We start from the raw sequence: 21,432 nt of genomic DNA, 5'->3' as shown, positions 1-21,432 counted from the left end.
TCAGCGGCAAGAAACATTGTACAGTAGCAAGCAAGATTTGCACGTTCGATTGCAGCAGATGCTACACGATTAGCTGGTGTGGACAACGCTTTCAAGCTCGTGCTAGAAGTTTGTGTGCGTGTGAGGGGTTAAACTGGGGAAATAAATTAAGATGCTCCGATACGATCACAGCCAACGTCTGAACTCCGAATGGTGGTGCGTACATTGTGTTGTGGTATAAGCTTGGATCTTGGTTCCATTTGTTAGGATTAAGGAAGAATTTTATCATCAGCAAATGATCAGTTGCTTGATTTGGGCTGCCAGGGCCAACAACAGATTGTAAAAGGACATTAGGTCATCATCTTGAACAAGCTTTATACGCGAATGAAAACTTCTCTACTCTGACATGAAACTGAAAAGAAACTCTTTTATTTAATGGATAAGTTTTACTTGGTATAACAATTTTGGTGATTATTCGTTGATTTGCTCATGCTTATTCAGGAGTTTTCCTCGAGCAGAGATACAAAAGATGTAGCACTCTTCCCAATGCATTCCTTTGCTTATTTGACTACACAAGTGATCCACTCACGAGCAACTTCTCACCATATTGCAACATTGACTGCTTACAAGTAGTTCCAATCATTCGCCTTTACACACACGTTTCGTAAGTGATTAAGTAACGAAAAGCCCCAAAACGGGAAGCTACACAACAAATCTGCATAAATAAATTAAATAGTTTTGCTTCTCCTGCGTGGAAGTCTTTCTCATCTCGATGCATTCGCCGTGCATCGTTCGTCTAATACTGATGATACTGAACTTGGAACGAAATCTCATGACTAAGCTGGGGCTGATGGGGAGCTTTTGCTCGCTTCTGATCAGTTGGAAGAACTGCCCGGCGAGCCGGCTGGTGGAAGAGAGGAAGGTGGCGGTGCCGGTGACGATCGATGCTGAGCCTGCGGTATTTGGTATGGTGTGAAGCGGGTGAAGTGTTTGGCCCGCGGATCCGGCGAAGGCGTGCCGGAGGAGCTTGTCGGCGTTAGCGGTGTCGATGGGGATAGGATCGTCCCTCCAGAAGGTCCCAGTGCTGTTGCTGGTGGAGGCGGCGGTGGTGGTGGTGTAGTATGCCGAGGGCCACCGCTAGCACTAGCTGCTGCTGCAACGGCCGCTGCGGCAGCCGCTGCATTGGGCAGAAACCCGCCAGGTAGCTGTGGACTAGCGGGCCAGCTGGCCGAGTTCTGCCAAACGCCCAGGTTGAGCGCACCGAGCGCTTGCGGCCGCTGGTACATCTGGGGCAGCAGCAGTTCGCTGTAGGGCGAGCGGCCCCACATCTGCAGATGCTGGCGTGCTTTCTCCAGCAGGGCGGCGGAAGATGCATCCTGAAAGTCGGCAGGACTGGGGCCGGACGTGAACTGTGCCATCAGCGGATCGGGAAACAGGCGCAGCGGCGATCGCATATGCTGCTCGAAAAGTAGGGCATCCATTGGGTCGCTGGAGGAAGAGAGGGGGAAGAAAGGGAGAAGAGAAAAGATGGTAAAAGGTTAGTGTGAGTGATGAAAGCAATTATCGAATGGTAATGAGGTGAGCTGTTAATCATTGGATTTGAGGCAATTACTGGTAATAAAATGAAGACGGGAATGAATGAGAAAGAGTCCAAGGTCCTGACGAAACGGCCGGATACTATTCCGTGCACTAATAAAAACAACACACTCACGCACATACACACAAAAAAACATCGAGCGGAAACTTGGAAAGGCTTCGAGTTACAATTTAGCCACGCTGCTGCACAGCCACAGGATGCTGTCGTGTACCGCGGGGAGCTGAAGTGCGCCCTTAGGGAATAGCCTTTCGGCGAATGGTCGAACCGTCGAATCAGCACCGGCCCCGCAGCCGGCAAACCCCGACTGTGGCGTAAATTACAGGGCGGCTCGGCGAGCCTTTGATGAAATTGTACTTTTCAGCTCCTTTTCCACGATGCAAAGGGGGGGCATGTGTAATTGAGGTGCATGCCGGTGCTCAGGAGGATGCTCCTGAAGAGGCCAGCGAATTCCAGCCAGTGAGCGAGAGGGAAAGAGTGGCCCATTTCCCGGGAATGTGAGTCTGCATTGCATGCAATCCGCGTCAACGCCTCAAGCATCATCGATTCGTTGCATCGTTGGTGCGTTTTTGTGTTTTTTTTCTCTCTCTCTGTGCGTGTGAAGGATGTGTTGGTTTGTTGGTGTGCAAACGAAAGGGAATCAACTCGTCGCCTGATTGTCTCGCATTGCACGACGGCCTTTGGTTTTGGCAACGCCCGTGCGTAGCTAATGAACGGCGAGGATTGAGCAACGAGACAGCTCCAAAAACACCGTCAAACGACTAAATTCTCCTTTTAAAAACCAAAGGTACACACAAATATAGCTAAAAGTGGAGTTTGAAGTTTCCATTTCGAAGGTGCTCTGCACGTGCTCATTATTTCAGTGTTTAGTTTTGTGCCCAAAACAACAACAATAGAGAGCATCTACAAAAAAATGGCTTGAAAATGTTCGTTAGAAGCTTCCAATCACGTTTATCCGTGTGGAGTTTGCGTGCAGCAGACAACTTCACACCTAACCATCAGCTTCATCATTATCATCATCGCCGAACGGATGATTGGAAGATGCCCGCGGGCAACCTTCCACGCATTTATGGCTTGAGGAAGGATTTGGAGCCAATTTGGCAGGTTCAAAAGTGTTTTTGTAATGTCTGGAAATTTTAAAATAGTTCCAAAACTTTTTGTGCTGGCTAAAACAATCCTGGCTTTTCATATAAAAACGGCACTTTTCTGAACAAAAACTAAAAAATATTTTATTTTCCAAGGAAAAAAAAAAAGAATCGAATCATCCAGAAATATGAGCTGTTAACTATTCTAGCTGTGCGTTTGTATAAGTTGAGAATTGAATTGGTTGCAGGAGTTGCTTGATTCGTACAACGCTTATGTTAAGTACAATTTGATAACCCTTAATACCGAACACAGACACAGAAACACAGAAAAGAAAAAAATCAACTGTTTTAATAAAACAATCTGAAGTGCTTCAGGTTTGCAACAGCAATTCACCAGTAAAATGCATTTAATAACGATACAAATAAATAAGTAAAATTATTGTTATCATCAAATGCTTGCAGCAAGCGAATAAAGCAAATAAGATTTAAAAAAACATATCCGGAAGGATTGCCTAAAATTAAATCTTTTTCTTTATTTGAAAATATTATAAAATCAAAAATCAATTACAATAACTTAACTTTGTCTTATTGAGATTAAGATTGTACATGCTTGAATTCAATTATAAATACTTATATTACACATTATATAGCATACAATATAGGTCAGCCCATTTCGGACTCTTGCAATTTAAAAACCTTCTTAACTTCACGGATTTCTCTACAAATTTACTGACCATCTTTCGTCACAAAACCTTATCGATGTTTCCCTTACCTTATCTCTATGCACGTATGTAAAAATAAGAAAATAATTACAAGAGCTTCATACCAAAACCAAGAATATGTATATTATTTAACACGAGCATACAATTCCGTACACTTCATATCAATTAAGTAAATTGATTAAATCATTATTGTTAATTGTTTGTTTTGTATGCAAATACATTGGTAATTCATGTCAGTTCATTTTGAAACATTTCTAATGAATAATTTAGATGAGAAAAATAATTTGTTGAACAATTTTGTAAAGCAACACGTTTTAGCTTCTTGCCATTGAAAAAATCGTAAGTGCCCGGGATTGACTAACGCATAAATTAAACTGTCCGTATCAGCCCGATTTGAGGGAAAGTAAGCTAATGCTTTTCGACATTGAAAGTCGTTATTAATCTCTCATTACAAAATGCCACAATTTTCCTGCGATACACTCGTGAAAAGAACTGTTAACGCGCGCAAGTAAAAAGCCCGAACTACACTCCTCGCGCCATCCGACCGCTCCCATTCTCCCGCATCGCAAACGCAAACCGACGCGCCACTGCGTCTGGTTCGACATCAACCTCGATAGGAGCCCTTCAAACCTCACAACTTCCCGAAGCATGCATTCGCTAACGCACGTCCTGCGATCATTTTTGCCGAGTCCCGAGCAAAACAAAATTACCGGGTTAGAGATCCTTTCTGGTCAGTGGTGCATTGCCAAATTGCATTCACTTTTCCATCCCGCCCTTTCGCCGCCCGCTATACCCATTCCGCAGCTTCCAACCGCGGCAAAGTTTTCCAACGAGAAACGAGTTTTGCATTAAAATTCATCAATTTCGAATAAATTACCACTTCGCACTTCACATCACCATCGCCCAGCAGTTGCCCCGCCAGCACCCAGCAACCGGTGGGCCTCACATCCTGCAGAAGCTGCTGAAAATGAGCATTCATCAGCGTGCGTTTCGTGGCGAGCTCGGGTTACAGCAGCATATATTTTGTTTTGTTTTTTTTGTTTTTTTTTGTTTTTTTTTTTTTTGGCAACGGTGTGACGCGCAAGATGACGCGCCGTAACGCGAAACGCGCTTGCATTTTTATCAATCATTACCACACGGTGTGGCGCGCTGATGATGTATGATGGTGCACGGACAACATAATAATTTATGTTTCTGTTTCACCCGTGTCTTTTTTTGTTTTTGTTTTCGTCACTCATCTCCAGCGTCCTTCGTGGGGGCACGCTATATTACCGCGGGTGCGTGGCGTGCAGGGCATTGTGCTCTTCTCGCGGCCCCCCCTGGGAGACTGGGAGACTGCAGGCCATGTTGGCCGGCTCTGCCCGGGCCGCCTAAAGTGTCAGAATAATTACGCACCACTTTTAACAACCATTTAAGTACCCACACTGGGCCGGTTGGAGCCCCGAACGCGGTCCCTGATAGTTGCCTTGTGCCGCCCTGTAATCATCACATTTGGAAAGGATGAACTTCACCACGTTCGGGGCGTATTATTTTTCGGGCGGGGGTTTTGGTTCAACGGGTAGATTGGTCATTCACTGGGCCGCTGGACGGACTGACGGACCTGGACTGGAGTGCACGTGGTGAAGGGCCACTGGCTGAGGAGGAGCGTGTTGCGAGTACATTTACGGCCCAAAACAATGCAATCGAGATGGTTGCAGCGTGCCCAGCGTGCAACGGTGGCGGCGCGTTTGTGCGAAAAGAGGTGAAAATTTAATGAAATTAAGGTGCGAAAAAGGAGGTCCTTTCTTTGGCGGCAATTTTCATCAACAGTGGGCTCGGCCGGGACACAAAGGTGGACAAAACTTTTGCATATTTATTGAGAAAATTAACAAAATTTAAAATAATCAAACATTTGCAATCCTCTGTTACCTTACGATTGTTATTAATTTTATTTAAATTTTAACAGTTACGTAGTGAAGTGTAACATTGATTAAAGATAAGTTTAATTTAAATAGAAAAGCGAAGAATATTTAAGGATATATAAAAATTCTAATAAGAAAAATCAAGTCAACTCATCTAGGTAATGTTCAAATGTTTTAAATAGATTTTGAACAAATCCTTGAGTAATTGTTTTCACTTTTCACAATTGAAATATTTCACAATGTTTAATAACCAAACTATTCAACTGTTGGGTCCAGAGCATGGATGCCACTATTGAAATTATTCGCGCAAAGCAGAGCCATAATATTCGAGCATTTGGTTGGAAATACGACTTCGTGTTGATCGACCGTAAAGAAATCACATTACTTAATGTGCACTTTTGTGTGAAGTAGTACAAAATGTAAGCTCTCATACAGCAAGGAATATAAATAAAAACAAAAGTTAGGCTCAAAACATGATAAACCCTCTGTTGATCATTATCCTTGCAGTAACGCATGCAGAACAACCACAATTACATCATTGCACCTTTCACCGTGGTGCAAGCCGGCAGGAGAGTCGAATAAAAAAAAATCCGATTCCACAGCCCGTTCTAACGTCATCATCAAGTGAAAGTTTAATAGTTGTTCATGTTGAGGTTAATTTTAGCTGAATTAAAACCCAAACCACCACACCGCACACAGCACCCAGTCCCCTGCTCAGCAGCGGAGTGCTTACGGTTGCTCGCACACTGCTGCACTTTTTCCCTGTGTCTGTATGCATCGTTCTTGCTTGCCTGAACCGCCACCACCACTACGACCGGGACAACTGTTGCGTGGTGCATAATTTGTGCGCAGTGTGCAGCGGAAGTGCACACACGCGGGAGCCGCTACAACGTTCGGTTTGCGTCGAAAACATCGAAAAGGTGGTGCTACAAATCCCGCTATCGTGCCCAACGCTGCCCATGGGGAGAGGTGTAAGATGACCGGACCGGATCATTTATGCCGGTACGTTGCTCTCCCCGCGCTCTTTTCCCTCTGTTTTTGCCTTTCATAATTCATGCCAACGTTCCAAGGGCGTCCCGAAAGGTGTAGCAAAACGCATCAACAACAACGCGCGAACCGACATTGTAAAGTGTTGGCCCGGATCACGGGTGAACACTGAGCAGAGCTGCAACGATCAATCGATCGCCACTCACCGAGGCCAGCAAAAACTCGGTGTCGAATTCGGGACATTTCTTAGCATTTTCCTTCCCATTTTCTTCAATTCTTTCGCTCGGTCCAAGCTGCTTTAGTTCACAATTTATTCAAATTACGCGTTAATTACGCAACCCAGTGGTACCGCGAACCGCTCCCTCGGTCGGTAGATGGAAGATGGTGCACTGCAACAGGCGAAAGCCGGTCCCAACCCAAAACCTGCTGCTGGGGCCATTTTTCTTCAAATTAACACTTCACGGGCGGATTCTTTGAGCTCTCTGTGGCCCGGGCACTGTGGCACATTGTTCTTCTTCGCGTCAAGCTCAACACGAGTGCATCATCGGAAGCCGCTGATTGCTCGTTTTTCGCATTGCACAAGCGGGCCGCTTCTTGCCGTGGGTTAAATCAATGCAGCGGTATGCAAATTGAAGAAAATTGGTTCAACCGTTTTTGTGTTTTTTTGTTGTTGTTGTTGTTGCAACGGACGGATGCAGCGTGACAGAAACGACTAGGGGGAAGGACACATTCGGAGTTTTTGATCTTGCCGACAGGGCACAAACTGGCCACCGACACAACGTGACGGAGCAGTGAGTGGGCTGTCAAAATAATTATGCTACTTGGAGGTGTTACTAAACAGCTCTATCTTGGGGAAATGTTTTTCCAGTGTTATTTTTGTACTCAGGCGCCTTACTTTTTAGCAATTTAATTTCAGTTTTGTTCAATGTGTTGATATAAAAAACACCTTTGAAAAGTTTTTTGATGGTAAATAATATCATATTCGTGTGTTTTAAACTGCAGAATAACATTTTTATGAAATTTCGATGAGCTTGAAATTCATAATTTAGTAAAATGACAAGGCAACACAACAGAAAAGCTTCTTCAAGAAAACCTCATAATAATTTTCTATTTTCAGCCTTTGATACTCATTTCCCAATACCGCCCACTGGTAGACGAAACTAATTTTCCTTGAGAACTGATTCTAGGCAACAAAATATCTTACACAACCACCAAACCAAGCCTCCAAGCAGACAAGCCAAGCACACAAAAAAAAAAAAACAAAAAAAACTGAAACCCCAAACCACACACTCACACGTAATCCAGCACCAGCAGGAAAAGTGGAAAACAATCAGAAAGCAATCAATAACACTAATTGGCCCAATAAATCATGCTCCAGCGGCATCAGCGGTGTGTCGGCATTTCCCATCTATTTTTCCAACCGCCCGGTGTCGGTTTCGTCGATCGATCGTGACAAAGAAACGCACAAGGCGAAGGTGTCGCTGGCGGAAGACGACGCAGCAACAACGGTCCACCAAAGACACTTGATTGAAATTTCTCACCAAGCGGGGGCCCCCGTCGGCAGCGGGAGGTTTCCGATAACGGGTGAAACTGTTCATTGCAAAATAATTGTTTTAACGCTAGAGGAGTCAACCCGGGGTACAAGCACTGGAACGAGCCCCCAGCCCGGATCGTTGAGTTTTATTGCGGAAAGCGCTCGACCGGATGTCGGTATGGGCAAAAGATTTTTTTTGTCCGCTACTACCCCGGCTCTGCTTCACCCCAGCAGTGTGCCACCCAAACCTGCCATTAATCAATGTTCGCATTTTCTTTGCGCAGTGCTTGAGAAGAATCGATGAGTTTTTGCTTTCTTGTTTCGCAAGACATGCCCCTGCAACGGGATGAAGGGAAAAAAAAGAACGTGCAATCGATCGAGTGGGAAAATTGAGAAAAGAAACGGAAAACTCGATGCAAAATTGAGCGGGAGGAAGGAAGCAATGCTTCAACGCTTTGAGCAACAAACTTGCACTCATACGCCGGTCTACGAGGTGGTGGAAAATTGAACCATACATCCTTTCTCGCGATGTTCCTAGAGAAAACGAGACAGAGCAAGAGAGAGGGCTACCAGTGGAAAGAAAATTGTGCGTCCAATCGTCCCATTACTGAACGAGGGTCCCGCTATCGAATGTGTGGCCAGAGCGGACTCGTTTTCTGGTGGGTCTATATTTATGGTTATTGTAGTCGCGCTTAGATGTATTTGTGTTCTCTCTTTTTTGTTGTTTTATGCGCGAAAACATAAAAATTCAACCAGTCGAAACTGGGATGGGTGCAGCAGCAAAAAAAAAGCCCCAGAAAAGACCGAGAAAACTACTGAGCAACGGAACGAGAAGTGATTCCGCGATGTTGGCGGCTTTTCGGGCCTAATTACAGACCAGGCAGCTACAGGGCAACAAAGCAGAAGCGAACCAACGAACGGGCGCGCGCGAATATTAATGTTGCGTTCTTGCCTCTCCTGTTGTGTTTTGTGTCCGTCTGTTTTGTGGATCGAATGTTCCATTAGTGCAACAAATCAGCAGCTTAGAGACGAATGGGTGTACGGATGGGAAGTGTTTGCAAAAGTATGAAACATAGTCGTCCGAGGCGGTGTGGGATGCGCTTGTGTGCTGTCGCGGGCAAGTGAAGGGATGATGAATGGAAAAAGGGAAGAATAGCAGCAGCAGTAAATAGTACCGAAAGTAATGATGGAAATGAGATCTTATTAAATTAACAATATTTATGTCGTCTACTGCTGTCGTTCTGTTGTGAGTTGTGATACGCGATGAATAGTTGCATAAAGATGGGTAGTATCATAATTCATTTTCATGCATGTTTGAATGCGGTTGTTGTGCCTAAAGAAGCATGTTTGAATAGTTTTTAAATGGTAAACATAAATTTAAAATTAAAATCTTTCAATGATATTTTGTAGGAAAAACGACCTAAAGGATCATGTCGGCCAAATAAAGGTGTCCTTGCTTTAATGTCATTAAAACATCAATTATAAGATCAACAATCTCTTCAGGATAAGGACTACTAAAGATCCTTATCCAAAAGATTACATCGATTACTGAAATCATCGACTTACTCCAAATAAACAATTTTATAAATATTTTAATCTTAATTTACTTTTTTTCATTTTTTAATAAAATATGTATAAAGCTATCAATTATTCAAAATTATTACTTATAGAAGCAGAAGCTAAAAACCTTTTGATATCTGACATCTATGGACTACGAATTATGAAACCCTTCGATGAATTCAAGTTGTTTGCATGTAAAGTAGAACAATTAAAATAAAATTTACGCTTATTACTACATTATTCATTACAGCAAAAAAAAAACAAACAAAATAAAAGAAAATATCAACCTTAATTGGGGCTATCCTTAATCGATAAATTTTCATACCATTTAACAAGATGCTGTTAAAATAAAAGGCTTTAATAAATTTCACTTGCACGCTACTACTTTTTTTTAGTAAATAAATATCAATGTATGTAATAAAATAATGTCAAGACAAATAATGAGCAAAACGTCTGCTTAGGATAAAAGTAAACTTTTTAAAGAAGAAGAATAATAAGTATAAGACGAGAAAGCAGAATTTTATTCAGGTAAAAATAGATAAAATATTATAAAATTTCTCTTAAGGAAATATTGCATAAAATAAAACTTAACATTTCAAATGCGCAACATCAAAACATGAAACACAAATAGAAGCACTGCTATTACATTCTGGAAGATAACATAAAACAATATAAAACAAGAGCGGCCAATGATAAAACAAATATTGCAGCAAAAGGGGCGTAAAACATAAGTACAAGAGCACGGAATGAACAGTACAAAACGATGCGATAATTACTGGAAAATGCAACACGCACTGTACAATGCAAGTCACATTCACACGACTCCATTTTTTAAACTTATTAATGTTGAAATGGTCTTTTCAAGCAGATCGGACCACCTCTTTTACTGCTGCGCTGGGATGGTAATGGTAATATCTTTGAACCAGTGCTTTGCCACCTTTATGTCTTTGTTTCGTATGTCACTTTGGTGTTGAAAAGATCACCGTACCTCAAGGGGCACGATTTTCACCTCAATGCTCAACGTTCGCAATCAAACCGAACGCGCAGCAACGAAAGAAAACGCATTTAATCGCCGACCGCGCACGATCCCACGCGCCGGTGGGTGAGATTGCACCATAGAAAAGTGGGAGGTGCATCCATCCATCATGGTAAACACGGCATCACAAAGCAAAGCAATGCGCTCGCAATCGCGAAGATGATAATGATGAACGGCGGCATTTGACTTGATGATTTGTTTGAAGGGTTTTAGATTTTTTACCTCCCCCCTACGACTGTGTGTGTGTTTTTTTTAGCTGGTTTGGCTTTTTCCCGTTTTATGATGTATGTCTTGCTGCTACGGTTTATTTATGAACCTGCACCATCTAATGAGCTACAACATTGCACCAAAGCGGCACCAGACGTGCACCGCTTGTACATCGGAGAGCATCTGGTCTGCCGGTCGATTGTTCGCGTGATGGTGTTTCCTCCCCCCACTTTTTGCTTTCAATAGATCAAACGGATGCAAGAAAATTAATTTTATCATGTCTCAACGCCGGCTCGAACAGCACTTGAAATGTAACGATTTTACCCCAATGTTTGCGTCTGTGTTAAGCCAATGTTACACACCGTTGAAATGCGTTGAGTGGTGCGATTCCGCGTTGTGTGCCAATTAGCGACAAGTGATGCGAAACTCGTTGGCAGACGAACTCGTTGGGGCGAATTCGATTGATTTTTGCCGATGATCGTGTACCGTGGTGGTGCACCACACATCGTGCCGGATAGAATTATGACCATCGATAGGAAAATTATAGGTTGGCCGATGACGGAACAGCACACCGCCCCGCCGGTCCCGTTAAGAGCCGCTTACACAATTTCCCTTTTCGGTGAGACGGAACCAGCGCGTACGATTTAAATCTTCCGTTTGACATACCGCCCATGTGTTCCAACACCGAACCGAAGCGTTACATCGACTAAATAAGCTCTTGAAATGGGTGCACCAAAAAAAACTCTAAAGAAACGGTCTTTTTTACGCGTGAGGTAGTGGAGCAATTGAACAAACAAGACAAAGAAGACAAAAAAAAAACTCACCGATCGAAATCAGTCAAGCGGGATGAATCACGGAAACCCTTGGCGAATGGATTCGAGTCAATCTTAAGCTTCGTTATGAGCTGGTTCTGGTACGCGGTGACCGCGGTAAAGATCGTCTCCGGGAAGACGTACGTCTTGTGATCGACCTCGGCCAGCTCCTTTGGTGTGATGGGTATGTTTTGGCCCGGCCCTAGCCTCGCGAGATGAATCCGGGGCTGGTAGCGGTGCATTGAGTTGAGGACAATCTGTAAAGGGCAGAGCAAGCAGACGAGACGTTAGTGATCGGTTGTCTGAAATTTATTTGTACTAAGGAATCGGAATGTCTAAAGAGCATTTAAAAGAGCATATTCGACTAATCAATTCCTCTATTTCATATGTATGAAATTTGTTTATTGAATAAAAAGACTTTAATTTGCTCTTAGGTTTGTTATTTGTAATAAAGCAAAAATACACGGAACAAATGATCCAATAATTAAACGCAAAGTATTTTTTAAACCGATTTACTCATATCATTGAAACCATCTTATGACACAACATATATTACTATTACTAAATTACAATAATTTTGCAGCAAAAAAAAAATATTTCATCGCTAGGGGAAGGGTATTTTTTAGGTACTCTTTTAACTCGAGGGCCTTAGCAGTTCCTTTTTTTCAAAAAAATCCATTTATACTTTATTAGGAAAAATCGTTTAAAGTGCTCCGTATACATTGTTTGACTATATAGCACTCAGTTTTCCTCAGTAGTTCTCAGTTCAGTTATGATTGTTCTTCTTAATATTTTTGATATCTTTACTCAACAACAAATGGAAGTAAATCATTATTTTATGTTTAACAATTTACAGATGAAACATATTAGCTTTGTAGTTTAAAAAAATATTGTTTTATACAGCAACAGTTATTTATTTAAAAAAATACTAAATTGTGTTAGACAATTAATGCTATGAACATTAAACTGCAAGTTAATCTGACATAGTTAGTATAGATAGAATATCTATCAATCATATGAATAACTATTTAGTAGTTCTTAAGTTTAGTTCCTAAGACCATTTTCTAAAGTCTTAGTCATATAAGTCATATGTTGTAAGCCGACTGAACCAGCAGCCATTTTAGCCTTATCCCTAAATCTATGGCTCACATTTATGCGTACACCCACTCCCACCATAAAAACACTCCATTACCTACAATCACACTGCTGAACCAGTACACCACCCTTCGTATGGTGTAGTTTCCTTTTCGATTCTCCTCCTATCAGGGTGTCGCTACTCTTGTATATCCACTTTGTTCCCACTTACATTCCCGGTTCAAACACGACGAACAGAGGTCCTGTTCTCTCGTTCTCGATACACCCTCCGAATCGACGATTAGGCGTGAAACCACCCTCGAGGGTTAATAAAACATGCCAACAGATACACGCAGAGATGCAGTATTTGTATTGGCTATCCTAACGAGACTGGTGGTTTCCTACTACTGATCTGGATGTAACAGCTTGTTTGTTTGTTTGTTTGTTTGCCTGCTTGTCTGTTGGTTTGTGGCTTCGGACAGATCTTCCCCTATCCAACTACATCTGGAACAATTCCTACCCCAGCAGTTGTTGCTCAGCTAGAATCAATCGCCCTCGAGCCATTCGAATTAACGTTATGATCCTCCCTCTTGTAATGTCGAACGAGTCGCTTCGGGGCACGACTGGCAACATCGTTTAATGCAAATGTACAACAGGGCGTTAGGTAATGATGTACTATGCTATACAAAACTGTGGTTTTAAAAGCAAACAACGAATGTCAAGCTAATGAGGCAACGATATAAGTATTTTAATGTAAAATGTATTTCATAAAGCAATAACAATGTTTAACACATTTGGGTAGATAAAAGCCTTTGCTAGAGTTGAAGCAAATGTATGTTGCATCACAATTTCTAACACCCTCAAACCTAGATACACCGCTCGACCCTTCGCACTCGAACCTAATGGCGAATAATGGCCTGTATCGTATACCATTTCGATTGCGATCGAAATCGAAATCCGATGAACAAAAGTTCATTTTGAATGAACAAAATTCACTTTGGTATCGCATACGGGTTGTTCATTCGATCGTAATCGAAATCGAAAAGTCAGTTTCGACCAGTAGACAAATCCTATGTAAAACATCGAGCAGTCGACTATTTTGTCGACAATTGGTATCGCATACGCTCTTTGTCGATCGAATTCATTTCGACTAGGTAGGGGGTAGTCGAAATCTCTTGTACAATCTGATTTCATTCATTTTTTTTTTGAAAAATAACAAAAAAATGCATGCAGACATGAAAAATATGAGTGAAATTATTATTTACAAAACAGTAATGTATAAATTTATGGAACAATAAATGAATAAAAATCTGTTTTAAAATACTGAAACATTTGTAATGAAAATTAAACTATATATTTTTAAATATGCATAAATATGTGCACACACACACACACACACACACACACACATTTTTTTATTGATTTTTAAAGAGACTTTGAGCTTTTTGGCCCTAGTCCCTAGTCTCGGACAATTTTAAATCCCCTCACATTTTGTGAGGCCCCATATTTCATTCAGTCAAAGACCTCTTGAAGTCTAAACCAAAAGTTACCATAGCCTATGGGTTGCTTAGACTGGCCGGTAACACCAAAAGAGAAAAAGTTAATACCCAAAGTGGCCCAAAGTTGATACAAGCTGAATTCACTTGTTGAACTTCGATTCCCTGCCAACTATTGAATTTGTGCCTTTTAGTTGACACGTTTTTTCAACCGAAACAAATCTGAATTTTTTCTCGTCAGTCCATGAGCTAGTAAATGATCGTGATACATCGTTACAACTCATCGTGTGGAAGCCAGCACCGTCCGAATCACTGCAAACTTACAAACTGTGTGCCGTCACATGCGGTACAGTTAGTGCGCCCTATTTAGCTACACGAGTGTTGTCACAACTTCCCGATGACGAAGTAGCTATCCTATTGCTGCATGAGATTACGGTATAACCAAAACAAAAAAAAATGTATTGCCATTCCTGTAGCAATATGATTTTTTATATATACCTGTCGTATAATTCTATTATAGTAAAATTCTCATTAACTTTGGGCGAATCGTTTGAATGTTGAGACGTATTGGCTATATAGAGAATACAAACCAGCACTACATATAAACCAGATAAAAATGTTTAATAAAATCAACTGAAAGTTTTAAGTTTACGAAGACTTTCCGGAATAAGGCAATTCCAAACCACAAATGGCTTGCAAAAAAGAATGTCAGTTTACAAAATCAGATTGAACCATTGATTTAAAGAGGCAAATGAGACGAATGGCTTCATTGTCTACATAAAAATATTATATAAATAAATAAAAAACAATTTAATAACCTAACGTTCTCTAATCTCCGATCTCTTTTAAGGCCCAGGTCTATGAACATGTTGCGGCAACATTTGTTCAATGGCAACATTTGTTCAATGGCAACATTTGTGGATTTTACTATTTATTTCAAAACCTATTTAAAAATAAATCCTTCGAAATCCGGAAATTTTTCCTAAAACTATAGCAAGCTATCAGTACAAGTGCTTCTTCTACCCGGACTGTTTACTTACGCGGCATCGTCTAAACTCAAAGGATCTAATTCCTTTCGCAATTTTCGCCGATATTTCTTTAAATCCACATTTGCGGATCGACGATCACGATTGTACAGTAAAATTGAAGCAATCATCATTAAATAGCAAAGCACAATGATAAAATGTATTCTCATTCACATGTATTCACTGCTCCCTGCATTCGCAATGTAAACAAACCGCTGTTTGACAGAACGCAAACTGCTCGACAAGTCGATCGTATAAGTTTTCTCGATCGAAATCGACAAATCGTATGCGATACCTATTTCGAGTCGATTTCGATTTCGATCGACAATTTTGCTTCGATCGCAATCGAGTCGTGTTTTCTTATACGATACGGGCCAATGGATGATACTCTCTCCCTAGGGAGAAAGATTGTTTTAGATTAGCTCGCTTATATCCTCACATTTGTTGTCCCCAGGTACACCGGGTCCACGGGTACGTAATTCTTTTTTAATCTCACCATCCACCTAACGTAATCTAGACGCGTGTACCATTGCCACACATACATGTGTTTCTACCGCTGGCTAGTTTGCAGTATTGCCCGCATCGCTACCAGGGGACCATTCTGAACTCCAGTGCAAGCCGAATGACCGAACACGAATGAAGCCAGACCCCAGACCAAGGGTGAGGCAGGGCCTAGCTCAGCCAAAGGGAGAGTTGTCATAAATTCGAAACATGAACGATGATACCTCGCCACACTGTATCGATGTCTTAGATATTTATATCTTTATTATTGATATTTATTTTCTCCGCTCGCCACCTCGTCTCAACGTTCGGCACAACCACTTTCGATACGATGCGGGCCTTTCTCCGAACGTCGTCCAGCGTCGTCGTTCGAAAAAAGATCGATATCGGTTTCATCAAATCACCATTTACGCTTCTCACCTTTTTGGCCGCGGTGGTGGTGGTGATGGTGGTGGTGGTCGTGGTCTTTGCCGTTGATTTCTCTGGCATAAGCTCAACTGGAAGGTCCGGAGATTGGGCCCGCTCAGCTGTGTTAAAATTTCAGCGAATAAATAAGCGTGCGAGAAATTCTATCCATTTTATAGCCAACTCGTTTCAATAAATAATAACACCGCGCTGGGTGGCTGCTGGAGGCTGCCTTTGCAAGGCTACTGCAAATTAACAACAGCCTGGCAGGCTGTTTTGCATACGAAAACTGGCGGAGAAGAAGGGGACTTTTGAAACATAGTATGGAGAATCTTGACTGAAAAGGATTTTGTGTTCGATTGAATGATCAGGGATGCTGCATTTGCTGGTTACTTCTCTGGTGAAATTCTCCGCTCTCTTCTAACGGAGTCTATCGAAACGGTACCAATAAATTATGACCTACGACGATTGATACTTCCCGCTCCTAATGAGCATGATTATAAATGACATTTCTATGCGTTTTCTTTCACTTCTTACCAGGGACAACAACTCGATTTTCTCGCAGTAGATCGTTACGTTTTCCAGTGAAATTCTCCAGCGAAAGTGTGTTAATAAGAGCTAGAGACATTGGGAGCATCAACTTCTTCCCTTTGCACCCAGATTCAAGAATTCCTTGCAGCCTTGGCCTTTCTCCTGCTCCAGCTGACAGTGTGCGCCAGTGCACTTCATAATTAATACGTGTCACGATGCACTTGTCATCTGTCAAAACAAAGAACAGATGAACTCACTCGTATCGTTTCACGGGGAAACGGGACGTGAAAGATCGACTGGCGCCACAACCTTCGCCAGCCACTGTCGCCACGCACTGTTGGGAGATTGGAGTCATCCTCCCGCCATACAAACCCCGGAATGCTCCCATTCAGTCTCTGAGGTTCTCGGAAAAGGTTTGGAATGATTTGTTTTCCCAGAAGCTCCATATCTGTAGCGATGCTCCCGCGGGAACTGGTAGGACGATTTTTCACTTCTAGCGATCAATGTACCCTCCCAAAATAAGAAACCGGGAGCTCAACAACTCATCAAAGTATGGCGATCTTGCTCGTTCTCTCTCATTCTCTCCGAAAGAGAGTAGGAAAACCAGTCACTTGTCACTTCGCTCGTTCCACCCGCAAAACGCCAAAAACACAAAAGAAGCTGTAACATAAGAAGCTGACTCCACTGACACGTCTTAACCGCGGCGGCTCCAGCTGGGGTTCCGGAGCGTCAGGCCGTATCTCAGCGCTAACGACAAGAATTAAGTCAGTTTGAAATAATTTGACAGACAAAAATCGTGTAAATAATTTGTTTTCGTTCACTCGTCGCACACTGGGGAAGTCACGGTGGCTTGGGGTCGGGTTTTACCCGTCTATCTCCATCTCCAAAACAAAAAGGGCAAAAAAGCAGACAAAACCCTCACCGTAACACACGCCAGGTTCAGTTCGATGGAATTCTGAAGGTTATGTTTTGCCTGTCGACTGGCTAATGATTCCAAATTAATCAACCTTTTCCTCTGCCTGCCAGCCCTTTCGTCTTCAGCGATTGGATTTGCCTGCAGTGGAGGTTTTCTTTCCAAAGGAGAGCTCCAAAAGCTGCTGCTGCTGCTGCTGCTCCTAGTGGTCGTGATTTATAAGATCGTATCAAATTACGCGTGCGCATGACGTGCGCGGTAAGAATTCCCTTGTTCTGGTGTGCTGGACAATGTTTGCTTTAACGGGGTAGTTTTTATGATTTTTGGTGGGAGTGGGGGGGGGGGGGGTGCCAAACCGATCTGACTTACCTGACCATTCTTGTCCATTTCATTGTTGGTTAGTTTCACTTTTTCGAACGAGATAACCTGTTTCCGCAGGGCATCGGCCCCGAGCGGGGTGTCCGGGTGGGCGTAGAGCCGGGCGGGCGGCGGTGGATCGGCCTTCCCTGCCACCAGCCAGGCCGAACGGTGGTACGCGTAACGGTAGCGCCGGTTGTCAACCGGGACCACATCCAGCAGCACGACATACCGATCGGCCGGCGTAACCTGGCGAAGCGGACCGGAGAAGGAGACGCGTACGGTCGGGAACATGCGCCTGTGGACGGGAGAGACGGCAGATGAAGAAAACATGTGGTTAGTACGGTGTGCGAGTGCGGTGAGGTGTCCTGCTGCCCACCCATGGTGCGCAGGTTGTTTCTGCTGCCCGATCGAAGCGATTGCGTGCCGTCTGAGACCGCAGCAGCACCTTCAGCAGTGCGTTTGAGTTGTGGTTTCAGCTGCAACACTTAGCCTGTCAATAGGGTATGCGCTCGATGGACTAGATTGGAAGCTGCGAGCAAACATTAATTGCTGAAGTACGCTCAATATTTCAATACCCAGCGTAGCGGGCTACTGTATGCTTGTCGAGATGCCAGCCGAGATCAGTTGGTATATTCTGCTAAACTCTGAACCAGCGAAATTGATTGTAGAATTTCCTTGCCTATCACATCTTACATACATTGAATTCCAATGTCGCCTGATCCGGTTCCAGCCACGAACGAACCTGTCAACAGTCCATTCGATGCAGGCAACGGCAACGACACGATCCCCGAAAGCCTAAACTCCCTGCTCGAATGTCGAAAACATTGAAAATTAACAACCCTTCCCGTGTACACGCTAGGGACACGCAACCTCGCCTCACTCGCCATCAACGGTGGCCACCCGCAAAGCTCGAAAGGGGTAGAAACAGGCTCGACACGACGGCCTATCCAACCATCCATATTTTGCAGCGACGAACGAAGAATATTGCTTCTTTTGCTTCTCAAGTTTTATCTAGCACCTTTTCCCCCTTGCTTCCATCCTTCGGGCAGCTTTGGCCGCTGTCTTTCTGTGTATGTGTGTGTGCGTGTGCCCTCCAGCGAATAGACACACCTGACAGGTCTGCCCTGCTACAAGGCGCGGGCAAACATTTCATGTTTGTTGTGATGTTGTTGGCTGCTCGTTCATCGTACTTTTTTTTTGCCTCCTTCTTAGCTTTTACTAAAGCGTGATAATTGCAGATAAGCAACATAATTCATAATTGCTAATTTGTGAGCCCTTTTTCCTGTGAGCCGATGGTCGGGCGATAGGGCGCGCTCGGGGCTTTTGTTTTTCACTTTGCAACCCGTTGCAAAATAAAACCGAACCTCCCGATCTACGCCATCGACACGTTGCATCTCGAACGGCTCACGACACGGGGAGCGACCGATGCACAACTACCGCGCTGCCTATCCGCGGTGCACATCTTCTTTGCGCACGTTAACGCACACGTCAGCAGTGTGCAACGTGTCTGCGCGAAAAAAACCGGGTGCATCTAGGGTGTGTCAAAGTGTATGTACGTCTGCAGATAGGAGCGATAATATAGGGGACACCAGTAACGATGAGTGGCCGTTACGTTTTGAAGGTTTTTTTGTTTTATTTTTTCAAGGAGCTGTTACAGAGTTATGAATTTGACAACAACTCGATCGATACTATCTTTCCATTTGGGTGAATCTTGTTGTGAATTGTTACAAAAAGCCCTTAAGCTCTCAAAAATACCATTCGGTCTTTTCAGAATATTATTATAGTCGATATGTTTGGTTCGTTACCGCTTCTACTCATTGTCATGCAACAAATACTTTCAATGAATCCAATAATCATCTAAATCAAGCCAAAATATTTTTAACGGCAGGTTTTAATGTGTCTACACCTCTTTGTTAAGACCAACGGCAAAGGTTCTAATTCTAGTTTGCCAAGGCACGCCAACCTCATAAAATCATACAAATTGAATTCTTTGTTATTTAACATTTCTTCCCCTCGTAGGATATGCAAGGGTGTGTTGAGTAAACACAGTTATACTAATTCTTTACGTGCGTTAATTTAATAAATCACTTACATACATGTACAAGTAGTCCCCGAGATACACGGTACCACTTATACGCGGTTTTCTCAATTTGACAGTTCTTTTAACAAACTATACTGATTTGGCCCATCAATGGTTAAATGCCAAATAATATTCCTTTCGATCGAATGTTTAAACCCACTTCAAAAGGTTTAAAATGGTTTTTTCAGCTAAATTCAAGTAAAATAATTAAATAAGTGACAAGTTGCAGAATTACTCAAAAATTAGAGATATTTTGGCTGGAAATCACGAGATGGACTTACGCGGAAATTCAAGATACCCACTTATTTAGCGGCCATTTTGGGTCCTCATAAACCGTGTAAATATTGGGAACCGCCTGTACGTTCATTCTTATTCTTCTTCTTTGTTGCTCAACAACCGTTGCCGGTCAAGGCCTGCCTGTACCACTTTTTTGCGGGCTTGGCTCTCAATGTCTTATTGATTCCCCCATAGCAGGATAGGTCAAAAGTCCTACGTATGGCGGCACGGTTCACTTGGGGCTTGAACCCATCACGGGAATGTTGTTAAGTCGTACGAGTTGACGACTGTACTACGGGACAGGCCAACACAGGGGGTACGTTCATTACTATTTGTATATGTTCACATAAGCAGTGTTTAGAGGTAGCATAAAAGTAGAAACAAAAATTTGGGTCTTTTCATAATGTATTTCAAACTAATTTCGCTAAATTTAAATTTCAAATTAATTCAATGTATTTCGTTGCACGAAATCTACAAAGCATGTGAGTAAATGTGTATATCCACACCATGCATTCCAATAATAAACCAAATTTAATTACAATCATTAAGCATTTGCTGCACAACCTGCATTTATATTAGCTAACAATTCATTTACTAATACCGCCCTTTATTCCAAACTCAATCCAATACCAGCAACGAATGAGCACATTTGGCCCGCTTATCTAAACCCACCATCGCTGGAAGCCAATAAATTATCCCGTTTGCTGCACAACACACAACGCAGGACGACGGTGCTTTGTGTCGTCCTGGTACGGAATTTAAGTCATTCTTTGGTTCAGATTGAGATATTAGCGCTCCAGTGACCGTTCACCCTTCCTCTCCTTTCGGTCGTTGCGGCACCGTTCGGCCCGGTGGGGGCCATTTTATTCAATTAAATTTATGTCCTCGCTCGGAGACCCCTCGCACGGGTGGGTGTGGACATCCAGTGCACAACTGCACAACCTTCACTCCCTCGCGTAAATTGAAAGGGGTGTCACCTCCGGAATTCCCACCCTCCTCCCCAAAACGGTCTAACTCAGAAATCGGTTCAGATTTTTGGATACACCGCGACTCGAAACGACACACACAATCGTCGTGTTTTGCTACTAGCTTCCTGTACTAATCACAAACAGCCCCTAACACACACACACACTCTCGTAACACCCAGTGTATTGAGCGATAAAGATTTTACTACGTAGATTAGCTGGGTTATGATTATTGGACGAAATTATCGTACACTGGGTCATAAATTTTGTGCCCCACCCAGCGCCTTGCGGTCACACTGTTGTGTAATGTCCACCCGGACATTCGGAAAACCCGGAACGAATTTTTGGGTTGATCGTAATTTCCGGACATACGGACAAAGGCGACAAAC

At 42.9% G+C, this 21,432-nt stretch overlaps 1 protein-coding gene across 1 annotated transcript in view; it reads right to left on the bottom strand.

Annotated features, from left to right (window-relative positions):
- Positions 1–376: 376 nt before the first annotated feature.
- The window catches only part of LOC120902913 (T-box protein H15-like), a 57,244-nt gene continuing 36,188 nt past the window's right edge, over positions 377–21,432 (bottom strand). The window contains exons 4-6 of the mRNA XM_040311995.1: positions 17,732–18,017; positions 11,430–11,674; positions 377–1,467 (exon numbers count right to left, since the gene is read on the bottom strand). Coding sequence (XP_040167929.1) covers positions 855–1,467; positions 11,430–11,674; positions 17,732–18,017 — 1,144 coding nt within the window. The 3' untranslated portion in view covers positions 377–854. The remainder of the gene's footprint in view (positions 1,468–11,429; positions 11,675–17,731; positions 18,018–21,432) is intronic.

Source organism: Anopheles arabiensis, chromosome 3 (assembly GCF_016920715.1).
Source record: "Anopheles arabiensis isolate DONGOLA chromosome 3, AaraD3, whole genome shotgun sequence".
Taxonomy (NCBI): domain Eukaryota; kingdom Metazoa; phylum Arthropoda; class Insecta; order Diptera; family Culicidae; genus Anopheles; species Anopheles arabiensis.
The sequence above is the reverse complement of the archived record's forward strand: the minus strand, read 5'-3'. Positions and strand labels throughout refer to the sequence as shown.